This window comes from Zootoca vivipara, chromosome 5 (genome assembly GCF_965207765.1).
Source record: "Zootoca vivipara chromosome 5, rZooViv2.hap1.1, whole genome shotgun sequence".
NCBI lineage: Eukaryota > Metazoa > Chordata > Lepidosauria > Squamata > Lacertidae > Zootoca > Zootoca vivipara.
The window spans coordinates 64984647-64997118 of record NC_142588.1 but is presented as its reverse complement, the minus strand read 5'-3'; the positions used below and the strand labels follow the sequence as shown (position 1 = coordinate 64997118).

The 12472-nt window shown below is 42.6% G+C and overlaps 1 protein-coding gene across 1 annotated transcript in view; it reads right to left on the bottom strand.

The window, feature by feature from the left end:
* The window catches only part of CLSTN2 (calsyntenin 2), a 337675-nt gene that overhangs the window by 63059 nt on the left and 262144 nt on the right, over window positions 1–12472 (bottom strand). The window contains exons 7-8 of the mRNA XM_035132736.3: window positions 11888–12136; window positions 11518–11639 (exon numbers count right to left, since the gene is read on the bottom strand). Of these exons, the coding sequence (XP_034988627.3) occupies window positions 11518–11639; window positions 11888–12136 (371 nt within the window). The remainder of the gene's footprint in view (window positions 1–11517; window positions 11640–11887; window positions 12137–12472) is intronic.

The following is a 12472-nucleotide window of genomic DNA, read 5'->3' as shown; positions in this document are numbered from 1 at the left end:
AATTAGAAATTAGTTAGCATATCACATATCTTTGTGACTATATATAAACCTCCCCTGAATAATTCAAATAATAAATTCTGCCCCAGTGGAAAATGGAGCTCATTTCTCTGAATTTGTTAAATGTTTTCATTTCCAGAGACATGTGCTTAGGGATATTACCAATAAATTTTAAACCTTGCTATAATCTCTACAGGTATTATTTATGTAAATCCTCACACTACCGGGTGAACTCATATTTCTGTTACTCAGCCACTGCTTGTGTTTGCCTTCTTTTATGCAAAATATTCCACATTTTCTGCTCTTCCCCACCTCCAATTTTAATTCTGAGATTCAGCAGAAATAGCAAAACATGTTAGGACTTTGGAAGTAAAATCTGCACTGCAGGGTGCAACACCACAAAGACTTAAATCTTGATTTGCAGGAACCACTGAAATTGGGGAGGGGGAGCACTTTGCAAAAATCCTATGATCAAAATACCATCTACAAGTGAAATAAAACCAAGTTGGCACAGATCAGTGTTGACTACTTTACACATTTTTTTCCAGTTCTCACTAGTGTCTCTAAGTCTACTGAGTATGTTTTTAACATACAAAGCAAGTGACCATGCTTAATAGCCGTGTTGGACATAACACTCAAACTAGGGGCCAAATGCACCCCCAAGCCTCTCTATCTGGCCTTGGTAGTCTTTCCAGCCTGCGCCCCACCCCCCAGCCATACTATCTTTTTCCCTAGCCCTCATCAGTTTTGTTTCATATCACCCTTGAGTGATTTTGCCTGACTGGAACATGTCCTTTAACTCTGATAATAGTCATGCTTGCCTGTGTGGATGATAGAGATGGAAGTGTGATTGTGTTTAGAAACTAGCCTACTGTACAAAGGTAAAACATATATTCGTTGTTCATGTTTGACTGGCATGCAGTCCCCAGAAGATTGCCTAGAAGGGAAGATGGGCCTCAGGCTAATAAATCTTCCCCAATCCTGCACTAAACCATGATTTAGCATTATGAGAATGAGCCTTTGCAGGCCTCAGGCTCACATGATTTCTCTACCTCTGGCACAGAAATTTGACAGCATTTGCTTCTATTTTTGCCTAACCACAGCTAAGTGTGGCTTATCAACCTGAACAAACTGAGGTTAGACTTAACTCAAGTTTACTCAGACAGCCACCTTCTAACAGTAGTTTATGAAATTAGTTTATTTTAGTTTTGGTTCAGTTTAGATGTAATGGTAAATGATGGTTAATGAAACTTTCAGTCTCTACTTTTTGAAACAGGATTAAGTTGATTCTTAGTCATCTACATCCTAGTTCTTATGCTCCCCAGAGATCAGTCAAGGTGTTTTATATTTCTGCTCTGATCTTGAAAAAAGGGTCAGCAGAATATATTCATAGAAATGACTGGTAACTTATTTTACCAGAATACCTTGGCAGAATACCTCTGAACATGTTGAGAGTTTTTCCAGAAAACAGCAATCACTGTCCTGTCCTTGAGCTCCAGGTCAGAAGAAGATGCTCCTATATCCGTGGCTGGGAAACGAGGTTAGGCTTCCGAGGCTGAGCATGAAACTGGTGGTCATGGGTCTGAAAATCTGATGCTTATGGTCTGGAGGCTACCAGAGCTGAGCCAGAAACATCATAGAAGCCTCCACCCAAGCCCAACTTTCTAGAGTCAAGTGCCTTCCATACCACTTACTCTCAACTCATATACTCTTATGTACTGACTTGCTCTCAACATGTCTGAAGGCAGGGGTGCCAGTTTCACTACAGTGGTACCTCGGTTTAAGTACCTGATTGGTTCCGGGGAGCCATTCGCTCCCTGAAAACTACGTGAACTGAGTGCCTCTTCCACGCATGCGTGAAGCACCGATAGAGTGCTTTTGCGCATGCGCGCGCCACGCAGATCACTTCTGTGCATGCACGTGCAGCAGTACCCGGAAGTAAACACTTCCGGGTCCACGGAGTACTCAAACTGAGAGTACTCAAACCGCAGCGGACGTAAACCAAGGTATGACTGTACCATTAAAACCTTCATTTGTTAGAAAATGTGTACTTCAATGCATATTTACACACACACTGAGAGAGGGGGGGGCAGGCAGGCAGGCAGGCAGGCGAACTTATGAATAACTTATATAACACAAGCAAAAGTCATGTGGACCAAAACTACACTGATCTATTCCTAGCACATAGACCTGCATGGTTACTTTAACATAATTACCGTGTTTCTCATATTTTAAGGCATCCCTAAAAAATAAGGCATGGCAGGATTTTCAAGACCTGGCGAAATATAAGGCATACCCCGAAAATAAGACATGCTGGTACGGTATGGCAGGGCACGCCGCACCAAGTCCCGACCCAGCGGGACTCGGCAAGGGCAGAAGCGCGCGCTTTGCGGAGCCCCGACTGACGGTATACACGTAAAAATGGTTTATTCACTGCTGGGGCGAAGCGCGGCTGGGAAAGCCGTCCGCTTCAGCCTCAGCCCACTTGAAGGGTAGGGCAAAGCGCGCGCTTTGCGGAGCCCCGACTGGCGGGAAACAGGAAAAGCAGCAGCCCGCCGCCGGCTTGGAGCTCGGCAAAGCGCGCACTCTGTTGGAGCTCCAAGCCGGCGGCGGGCTGCTGCTTTTGCTGGTTCCCGCTCAGTCAGGGCTCGGCAAAGCGCGCGCTTTGCGGAGCCCTGACTGGCGGGAACCAGCAAAGGCAGCAGCCCGCCGTCGGCTTGGAGCTCAGCAAAGCGCGCGCTCTGTTGGAGTTCCTGCCGGCGGCAGGCTGCTGCTTTTCCTGGTTCCCGCCAGTCGGGGCTCCGCAAAGCGCGCGCTTTGCCCTACCCTTCAAGTGGGCCGAAGCTGAAGCGGACGGCTTTCCCAGCCGCGCTTTGCCCCAGCAGGGACCGGCGGAAGTTTGCGCTCGCGTGGATGACAGCGAGCTGGTGGAAAATGCTGCGCTTAGCTGCCGGGCTCTTGGCGGCTGCCCTCGCTGTCATTCAAGAAAGGCACAGCCCTTCTTTGGGGCCCGAGCAGTTGCGGCGCCAGCCTCGCTCCTTCTCTTCTGAGCTGGCGCCCGGAGCGGAGGCCAACAACCTCTTCTGGATAATTCAGGCGAGTCGAGCAGAGGGGGGGGGCGGATAATGTGAGGGGGGAAAGTCTCTTCTTTCCCGCCCTTTTCTGTGAGGGGAAAACTCCTCCGTTGGTTTTTTTCCCCTGGGGGGTACTAGGTCCATGGGGCGGTGAAGTCCTCCCCCCACTCCGAACACGTCAGGAAGGCTGAGAGCTGTTATTTACTACGGTAAAAGTTAAACAGTAAAACAGACACGCAACAAGTAGCCAACGGGGGGCGGAGCGGGGTAGTTTTGCCGAGCCCCAACGGAGAATGCGCTGCTGCCTTTGCTGGCTCGAGCTCCAAGTCGGCGGCGGGCTGCTGCCTTTGCTGGTTCCCGCTCAGTCGGGGCTCAGCAAAAAATAAGACACCCCCGAAAATAAGCCATAGGCTTATTTTCTTGAGTTAAAATTAATATAAGACATGTCTTAAAATATGAGAAACACGGTATATTCAGCATACCATGTAAGCTATTTACTGCCCTTCAATGACAGAGGTAACCATGCTGACTGGAGTAAGTGTAAAGGAGATTTTAGAGGTGGCCGAAGATGTGACAGTCGGCTTGATGTGGCCTCCCAGTCAGAATAGTAACATGTGAAATGGTACTTACATTCTCTGCCCACTGTTTTCCACTGTTACTATGACAAGTGCAGAATGTCATAAGTTTGTGTAGGGAATCCTTCCTCTGTTATCCAGAAACTGAATGAGTGAAGTATGCTTATTCTGTTGCCTGCCTCTTTTGTCTCCCAGTATCTTATATCTTCCACGATTTTTATTTAAACTCTGCTGCCCCCATTTATTCATTTAGTGTTAAGTTTCCTCCCCAGGAACTATAGAGGAATTTTTAAAAAAAAGAAAAGGAGGGAAGGAAAGCAATGGAGCTGGGAAAGAGTGAAGGCTAGCCAATAAAAAAACATGGGAAGGATAAATATTCTCTGCTAGTTTAAACCATAAATGGAAAGTCTCTTCTTTAAAACTACATGAAGGCAATTTATTAGCATCCATGAAGGAGCTACTTTTATAAATGCCACTTCAATTTATGTCATGATGATATATTTAGGCACATACAAATATTTGGCTATCCCTTATCCTATTCTACAGTCAGAACACAATCTTTGGCAGTGTGCTTATGAGTGTGGATCTTCACTTTATCTGTTTATAATAAGGCATCAATTTGGAAGTTATACATCCCCAGTATTATACACGGACGCTTTACTTAAATGGTACCTTCTGGCTATTTAATTATATATCTTAACACTACAGAGAGAGACAGAGTGATTATATACCAGGAGCCACAGACAAGGTAATTATGTACCTGCTAAGCCTGTGTGACAGTTAAAGTGTAGTCTTTGCCAACAGATGGTATTCTGTAGGAAATAACCACTTTACAAAGATGTTTGTACATAGGAAAGCCTGTTCAATACCGTGAAGTAGTTTCCTGGAGACTACTAGTTGAAACAACCTAGTTGATTTGGCATAGACAAACCCAAGCACCTGAAGCAGTTTGTACATGCATCCAATAAGAGAGTCAGAATGATTTCCATATTTAAAGTCTTGAACTTGGACTTAGAAATCTAATTCCTAGATTAGAAGTCTTGAACTTGGACTTAGAACTCTAATGTGGTATAAGCATCTATGGGTTGTCAAAGATGTTTGCAGCAACTTCTTGGATATAGCAGAGATAGCCACAAATTAAGTGCCAATTCTGTGCTTCCATGTGTAGCCCAACTTTCTGAAGACATTTACAACGAAATATGCAAGCCATGGTGCAGAACCACCTAAGCTTTAAACAGCATCCAATTCATTTCAGGGGGCCAGTACAGCTTAAATCCAAGTGCTTACCGGTATGCTTAAATGGGTGGCCATTCTGTTCATTACTCTCTAAAATGTCTGTTGCTTTCAACAGGGATCATGACCTTAACTGTCTATTTGAAAAAAGAAGGGTCTTTTATTTATTTTTTAGTATATACTTGTTTAGTCCCCCTGAAAACAAAGCATCTGATTTGACAAGTGACGGTATTTCTGACTGGAAGATGAATGAAGATACCAACTTTACTCTGCCAACAAACAGCTGCTTACGACAGAACCTTCCTGATTATATGTGACCACAAAGAAGCTATAAAATCATCGTTATGCTAGAGTGATGGTACACTGGAGTAGCAAAAACATATGCTAGTGCAAATTTATGGATCAGAATTCCAGTCTTTCTTAAGAAGACATGACTAGCTCCATAAGCATAGTTTACAGCACATTCAAAATGCACCCCCCCCATTTCCAATTAAAGAATAATGTACTACAGAAAAATCCCTTAAAATGCCGCTTTCTTTTCCACAGGACAATGCTGGTTGTATGTCCATGCCCGCTACATGGACCAGCACATTCTATACTGCCCTGGGGCCATATTTGTTTACAATGTAGCTGTTTTTCTATTTTTCATATACAGTATAACAATTGTGTGAAACAAAATTAAAAAATTCTTTCCAGTAGCACCTTAGAAACCAAATAAGTTTGTCATCGGTATGAGCTTTCGTGTGCATACACACTTCTTCAGATACGTGTGAAAATTTACTATACATAGAAGTCAAATTTGGTTTGGTTAGTCTGTTATACACTGCTGCCTATTTTGTTGAAAGGCACTGAAACAGAAACACACACACACACACACACACACACACACACACACACACACACAGGCACCTCTATTTTTTTAAGACTGTAAATGCTTCCAAACTGAGCTTGAATCAACATTAGTAGTAGAACAATCTAGTCTGCTCTTCATTGGTTTATTTGTTTGGGATGAATTGTAATGGAAATGTGGAGGACCTTGGTATTGCAAGGAGTTGCTGGTGCACCACAAGGGCTCTTTTTGTGTCTGCACCTTGTTTTGGGTGTCTGGGATCCTTTAATTATTAGCCAGTCACATTTCTTATCTTGTGTTCTGACACCTGCTGATAAGGTGGCTACTTTCTTAGTCACAAGAAGCTCCTGGCAGGGCTTCAAGGTCAGTCACCTGTTAAAGGAGCACTGATGTCTAGTCACATGGTCTCTTGGAAACTCTGAGGAACCTCAGCATAGACCAAGAACACAGAAGATGCTACCTACTGGCCATTGCAGGAGTCTGTCCATTGCTTTAATGAGGGGCCCTCTGCCTTTTGCTTTTGCTTTGCTCTTTGTTCCTTGGTTTGTTTTCTCATTCTGCCTGAAAACGAAATCTATCTATCAAGGAAAATAATCAGTGTGCCATTTGCATTGTCCAAATAAGAATCCTAATACAGTACTACTACTACTAATAATAATAAACTCTCTTCTTTGGCAGAACATGAATTCAAGCTATTAGAAGAACAGTACCACAAGGATACAACTTTCATATGTGCTTCTGAGATGCAGCTGCCAATAAAACATTCCTATTTCTACTCCAAAATTATGTACATTCAATTTTCAAGGAGTGTATATGATACGTTATACTGAGCTCAGGCTCCTGGTTCAGGTGCAATATACTCTGCAGCCAAAAACAAACAAAAAAACAAACCAAAAACAAAACCCACAGTGGATGGCACAGAATCACACTCTGGACACATACTTCCCCTGTGTGTGCCTTGTTCGACAACAAATTTTGTTAATTATAGCTTTCTGTAAAATAAATGCTCATTCACCACATCAATGGCACGGGATCATTCTGTTATCCACTTTAAAAAGTTACAACAAATGCTGAAGGAAAGAGACACATAACTGAAATCACATGTTGGAACATGTAAATACGTGTGTGTGTGTGTGTAATGGACTTTAAAAGAAATCCCCATCAGATTAGCAGAAACCAGCATTCTATCAAACTGTTACAAAACAGAGCAAAAAAAGACAACCTATCCCTACTTTTGATTTTTCCTTAAAATATGTGCACTGTCTACAGATCTCCCGTCAAACTACATTAAATCAAGTGGTTTGTGTTTCAAGAGTGATTACACAGAGAAATCTCATTCTGATAAGCCAGTATGTTTTGAACGTTGATATTCCATAAGTTGTTTTACACTATTTATCCACTTGCAGAAAAGCCAGAAACCTCCTTCTGACATTACAGAGACAGCACATCTAGAATGGACTAGCACATTATGGGGCCCCTCCTGCATGTTTCTCAAGGATGACTAAAAGTATCTGAAGGGTGTGAAGACAGAATCCACTCAGGGTGGGAAATTACATTTACGCTACATCTGTCATACCAAAAACTGCAGCTGAGAATTTATCAGCCAAAAGGCAATTCTCTAGGGCAGTCAGTTATCAAAGTGAAGCTACAACGGCATCAAATAGGATAAGACTCCATCAACCTTTCAAGCATCATGTATATAGCAACTGAAAACCCAGCTATCACATACCAACATTGCTAACCTGAATTTGATATTCCTGCCATCATTTAAGTTAAATTAAGAGAACGGCAAAATTGTCAGTGTGATTTCATTGTAATGTGAATTTAGCTTAATTACTTATCTCAAACCCTTTCTTTTCTTTTTAAAAAAGTCATTTTATAATAATAATAATAATAATAATTTCTTATTATTACCCTGCCCATCTGGCTCGGTTCCCCCAGCCACTCTGGGCGGCTTACAACAGAAAAATGAAATAAAATAACCTATTAAACATTAAAAGCCTTCATGTTACTTTCCTAAATAAATGGAGTGTACTAAGGATATAAAATTACAACGAAGAAATTAAGCACGGGGACGTCCCTGCCAATCAAATGCCATGCCTGGTTTACCTCAGCAGTGTTTGATTGGCAGAGAGGTCCCCGCACCGCACTGAGGTAATCCAAGCGCAGTGATTGATTGGCAGAGCTGCTGCCACTCGACCTCTTCCTCCCGCCCCTGCTCCCGCCCTGGTGCTCCTGTGGGCCAGAAAGCGGAGCGGACGAGCTCGCTCTGCCTACCCACTTCACGAGAAGAAGCGGTGGTGGTGGTGGTGGTGGCAGCCCCTGGGAAGGTAAGCGCAACACCTTCTTTCTCTAGGTGGGGAGGAAGCCCATTTCACACCGCTGCCGCCAGCCCTTCGGCAAATGAGACAGGAAGCAAACTGAGAAGGCAGCTGGGGGTGGGGCTGGGGGTGGGGTGGGGAGGAGGACTACCTGTCACCCTTGCAGTGTGCATAGGAATTCATGTATATTATATGAGGGACAGTGGACCGGCTCCCGGCTCTCTGCAGAGAAAGTTTGCTGACCCCTGCCTTACACCAATGCTGAGTCTCATCACAGGCGCTTTCTCTGGTGATCAACCACAATGATACTCTCATTGCTCAGAGAAAAAGCAACTTACATACATGTACAGCATCCCAGCTGAACCACATTTCTTGGCAACATTGCCCTCTCTGTTGCCAGCATCCCCATGCTGATTGGAGAAGGTTGGGCAGGGGGGGCGTACTTTTATATGTATTTCTTAGAAGCCTCTGCACAATTGGAGAATCTGACTTACCAGGGCTCCCGATCATGCAAAGTGTTCTGCTCTCATTTAAAGGCTGTACTTCTTCTGCACAACATGGGGAGGTTGGGTCCAGAGATGTGGGGACAATGTGCCCATGGGTACACTGAGGGCAGGGCCAGTGCAAGTTATCCTATGCCTCCTACAGGAGTGAATAAGGGATGCGGGTGGCACTGTGATCTAAACCATTGAGCCTCTTGGGCTTGCCGTTTGGTAGCTTGGCAGTTCGAATCCGCACAACGGGCTGAGCTCCTGTTGCTCTGTCCCAGCACCTGCCTACCTAGCAGTTCGAAAGCACGCCACTTCAAGTAGATAAATAGGTACCACTGTGGCAGGAAGGTAAACGTCACGGTGTTCCGTTGTGTCAGAAGTGCTTTAGTCATGCTGGCCCAATGACCCAGAAAGCTGTCTAGACAAACACCAGCTCCCTCGGCCTGAAAGCGAGATGAGCGCCGCAACCCCATAGTCGCCTTTGACTTGACTTAACTATCCAGGGGTCCTTTACCTTTTTACATGGGTGAATAGCTTCTGTTCAGGTATCACACACGAGCAGGGCTTCATCTAAACAGAACACTGCTCCACTTTGTGAAGATTAAAACAAACAATGACTGATTTCAGTTTACTGTCTTACTGCCAGCCTGGTTAAACGGTATTATTCATTTAAGAATAGTATCTCTTCCAGACAATCTATACGTACAAGAGGACAATATCGGTCAATAAACTTTGAGAAATATACACCTGCGCTCCATTATTCCCAAACCCCCTCATTGCTGACAAGTGTCAGGGCCGAAATAACTAGATACCTTCCTTTGATGTCTAAGGATAAGCAAAACAAAAGAAAGGGGACCACTTAGCAGCGCACATAGATGCTACAGTCTTGCGAGGATTATGCTGAGAGAATAACAATATGCAGATGCCGCTGTGCTCACTGTTGCATTCCTGGAAATATGGATGGTTTAATTAGAGCTTTAAATAATGAAACCTTTTTATCACATTGACAGTGAAAGTACCTGAAAGCACAGATTATCATGAACCATAACTGCAGCATGTCTGTCTTCTGTCATGTTATAATTTAAACATGCCTAGATGAATTAGCTTCATAGATCAATGAAGAGGACATAATCTTGTTTAAATCCAGCTCTTTTTTTTGTTTTAAAATGGCAAAACACCCAGCCTCACTAATATTTGAGTAAATCATGCATCTATCTTTTATTTGCCTTATTACATTTTTAGCATACATCTATCCCAGTTACCATTTACAACAATTTTAGGCACCACATCCTTTTTAAATATAAATGTAACAATAAGCATAAACTAAAATTGCCAGCATCACTATAATAACCGTTTGTGTTTCTGCAATACTGTGGTAAACAAGACAATTCTGCAGAAATGGATGAAAAGGTGATTTGAAGACTAATAAAGAACAGTACATAATCTAGGTTAGAAAATTTATTATGGATTGAAAAGATAAGGTGCTGTGAAGTCTTTGGGTGCTAGTGTGTCTGATTTATGTCTGAAATGATTTTCTCTCTATTGCAGGATTACCATGATTCATCTACCAATTTCTTTCTTACTTGTTGTATAGGGTATAAACAAGGAGCTTTCTAATCTTCTGTGTATCTTATAAATGTCGCTTGTGTCATAAGCTGCACATCAACTCAGGGAGAAAGACATCAAGTTAAATTGTCTGAGCTTCAAAAGCACCAAACAATTAAAATTCCTATTGGCACAAAAACTGAATAAAATTTAATTTAGAGATTAAAGCTCTTCCATATCTGATAAAGCCACTCTCCTCATTCCCACTTTGTGCAAACATAGCAGGCCTATTTGTATAAATTTTCCAGTAAACTGCTGTGTTAATACATATGCACATATTTTCTAGAATAATTAGGAATAAAAGTATAAAATGGGGAAAATTTGTACTAGCTGTAAAGTTTAGTGCTGTTAAGAATGCAATTCTGTGGACCCTGGAATGCCTTCCCATGAACCATAGGATATAGCAGACCTCCTTCTTTATGGGCAGGGGGAGCAAATGTATGATGGAAGAACTGCCTGGGCCCTTGGAATGTTCTCTCTCACACATAACATTTGCTTTAGTGTGTAATTTGTTTTGCTATATTGTTTTAGGATAAAGCTACTTTGTTTATTAATATCGACAAGTACAATTTAGCAGTGTCACTTAATGTCACTTTCCTCAGTGTTAATCTGTCCTATAAAATTCAGGGGCAGTCAGGAGGCAATCAGTCTGAAAATCTATCAGCCCAAATGTGGGGCTGCCCATAGTGACAGAAGGGCCTATTAGGACCTGATTAACCCCCCTCCCCACGTCTCTCTCTCTCTCTCTCTCTCTCTCTCACACACACACACACTCACACACACACACACACACACACACACACACACACACACACACAGGCCTTTCTCAAAAAGTCCAGCTTTCTATCTTTCAAACTATGTTCTAACCAATTGGTCATAAGGAGAGAGTGGGATGGGGAAGGTGTAAGAAAGCTGTGGATCTGGATCCTGTCCCATATCAGTTAGCTCCAATATTGATTCAGATCCTTTTTGTATGTCTATTCTATATGCCTGGTCCAAAGCATTCTCTCCCTTATCCCTTTCCTCCCTTTTTCATTGCTTTGTGTCCATCAATATTGGCAGCAACAATTGGCAGCAGAAGTCAGAAAAATCTATCACTTTGCTGTATGAAGGATTGTTACTAGTCGTTGTTTCCAGGTGTTATTCAAGGCCAATCCCACATAAAATATGTTTGCTGTAATCTAGCTTGGGTGTTGGCAATAACTCTCTCTACATGGTGTGGATAACAATGGCAAGATTATACGAGCAACAGAAATTTTCTGCACTCAAATAATAGTTTAGTTTTTGTCTCTATTAGCACTTCTTCACTCAATTCACTACAGTGACTGGATGAAATTTAGGAATTACTGTAATAAAAAATAAACTAAGTACCTGGTCGAGCTTCCAGTGGAATTCTGCAGGACGGAAGGTATCAGCTTGGTCAAAATCTTTTCGCAACAGGAACACAAGGCGACAATTGTGCACATATAGTGCGTAGTGGTGCCGATTCATTTCTAAAAAAGACATATTAATAGGATAAAAACTTTCACGGTTTTTATTATTTAGCTTGGTTGTATTATTTACTGAAATCAGAGTGTGTATTCACTTTACCTGTCTTATTCTAAAGTCCACTTTTTCAATATCCGAAGTACTCTGAGGCCAGCTTTCATGATTGAATATAAAACATTTTTTAAATACACACTTCTATTTAGCATGTCAAACAATGGAGAAGAAAATGCAGTTTTAAATAAAGCTGACTCACCTGTCTTATCTGAATTGCACAGAATAGTTTCTTTCTCTGCTCTTAATCCTGGACTTGGGCCATGTTTCATCCACATGGTGATGGTAAACTGATCTGTTAGATTCTTTGGTACTATTCCATCAGGGATTTTGGCTCCTTGTTTCCCTTCAAATTTAAAAATCATGTCATTGCTGTCTATCAGAAGACCAGCTGTCCAGTTAGTTGCTGCACTGGGAGTTGGTAACAAGTCAATGGCACCTGATGACGCCCCTGCAGGTGATATATAATGAACAGTCTGATGAGACACTAATGGGAAAGCTGTTCAGCTGAATTCACTGTAGGAGACACTCTGACACATTTAATCCCTCTCATTTATTGCTAATGCTGCCTTTGCTTTCAAGTGCTGAAAAAACACCCAAACATGAAATAAACGCAAATGTTTCCATGCTACTAGAATGTTGAGCAGAGATGGGGAACCTGTGGCCCTTCAGATGTTGCTGGGCCACTGCTCCCAGAATTCCTGACCATTTGCCATGCTGGCTGGGGCTGATGGGAGTTGGAGTCCAACAACATCTGGGGAGCCACAGGTTTTCCCCATCCCCGCTA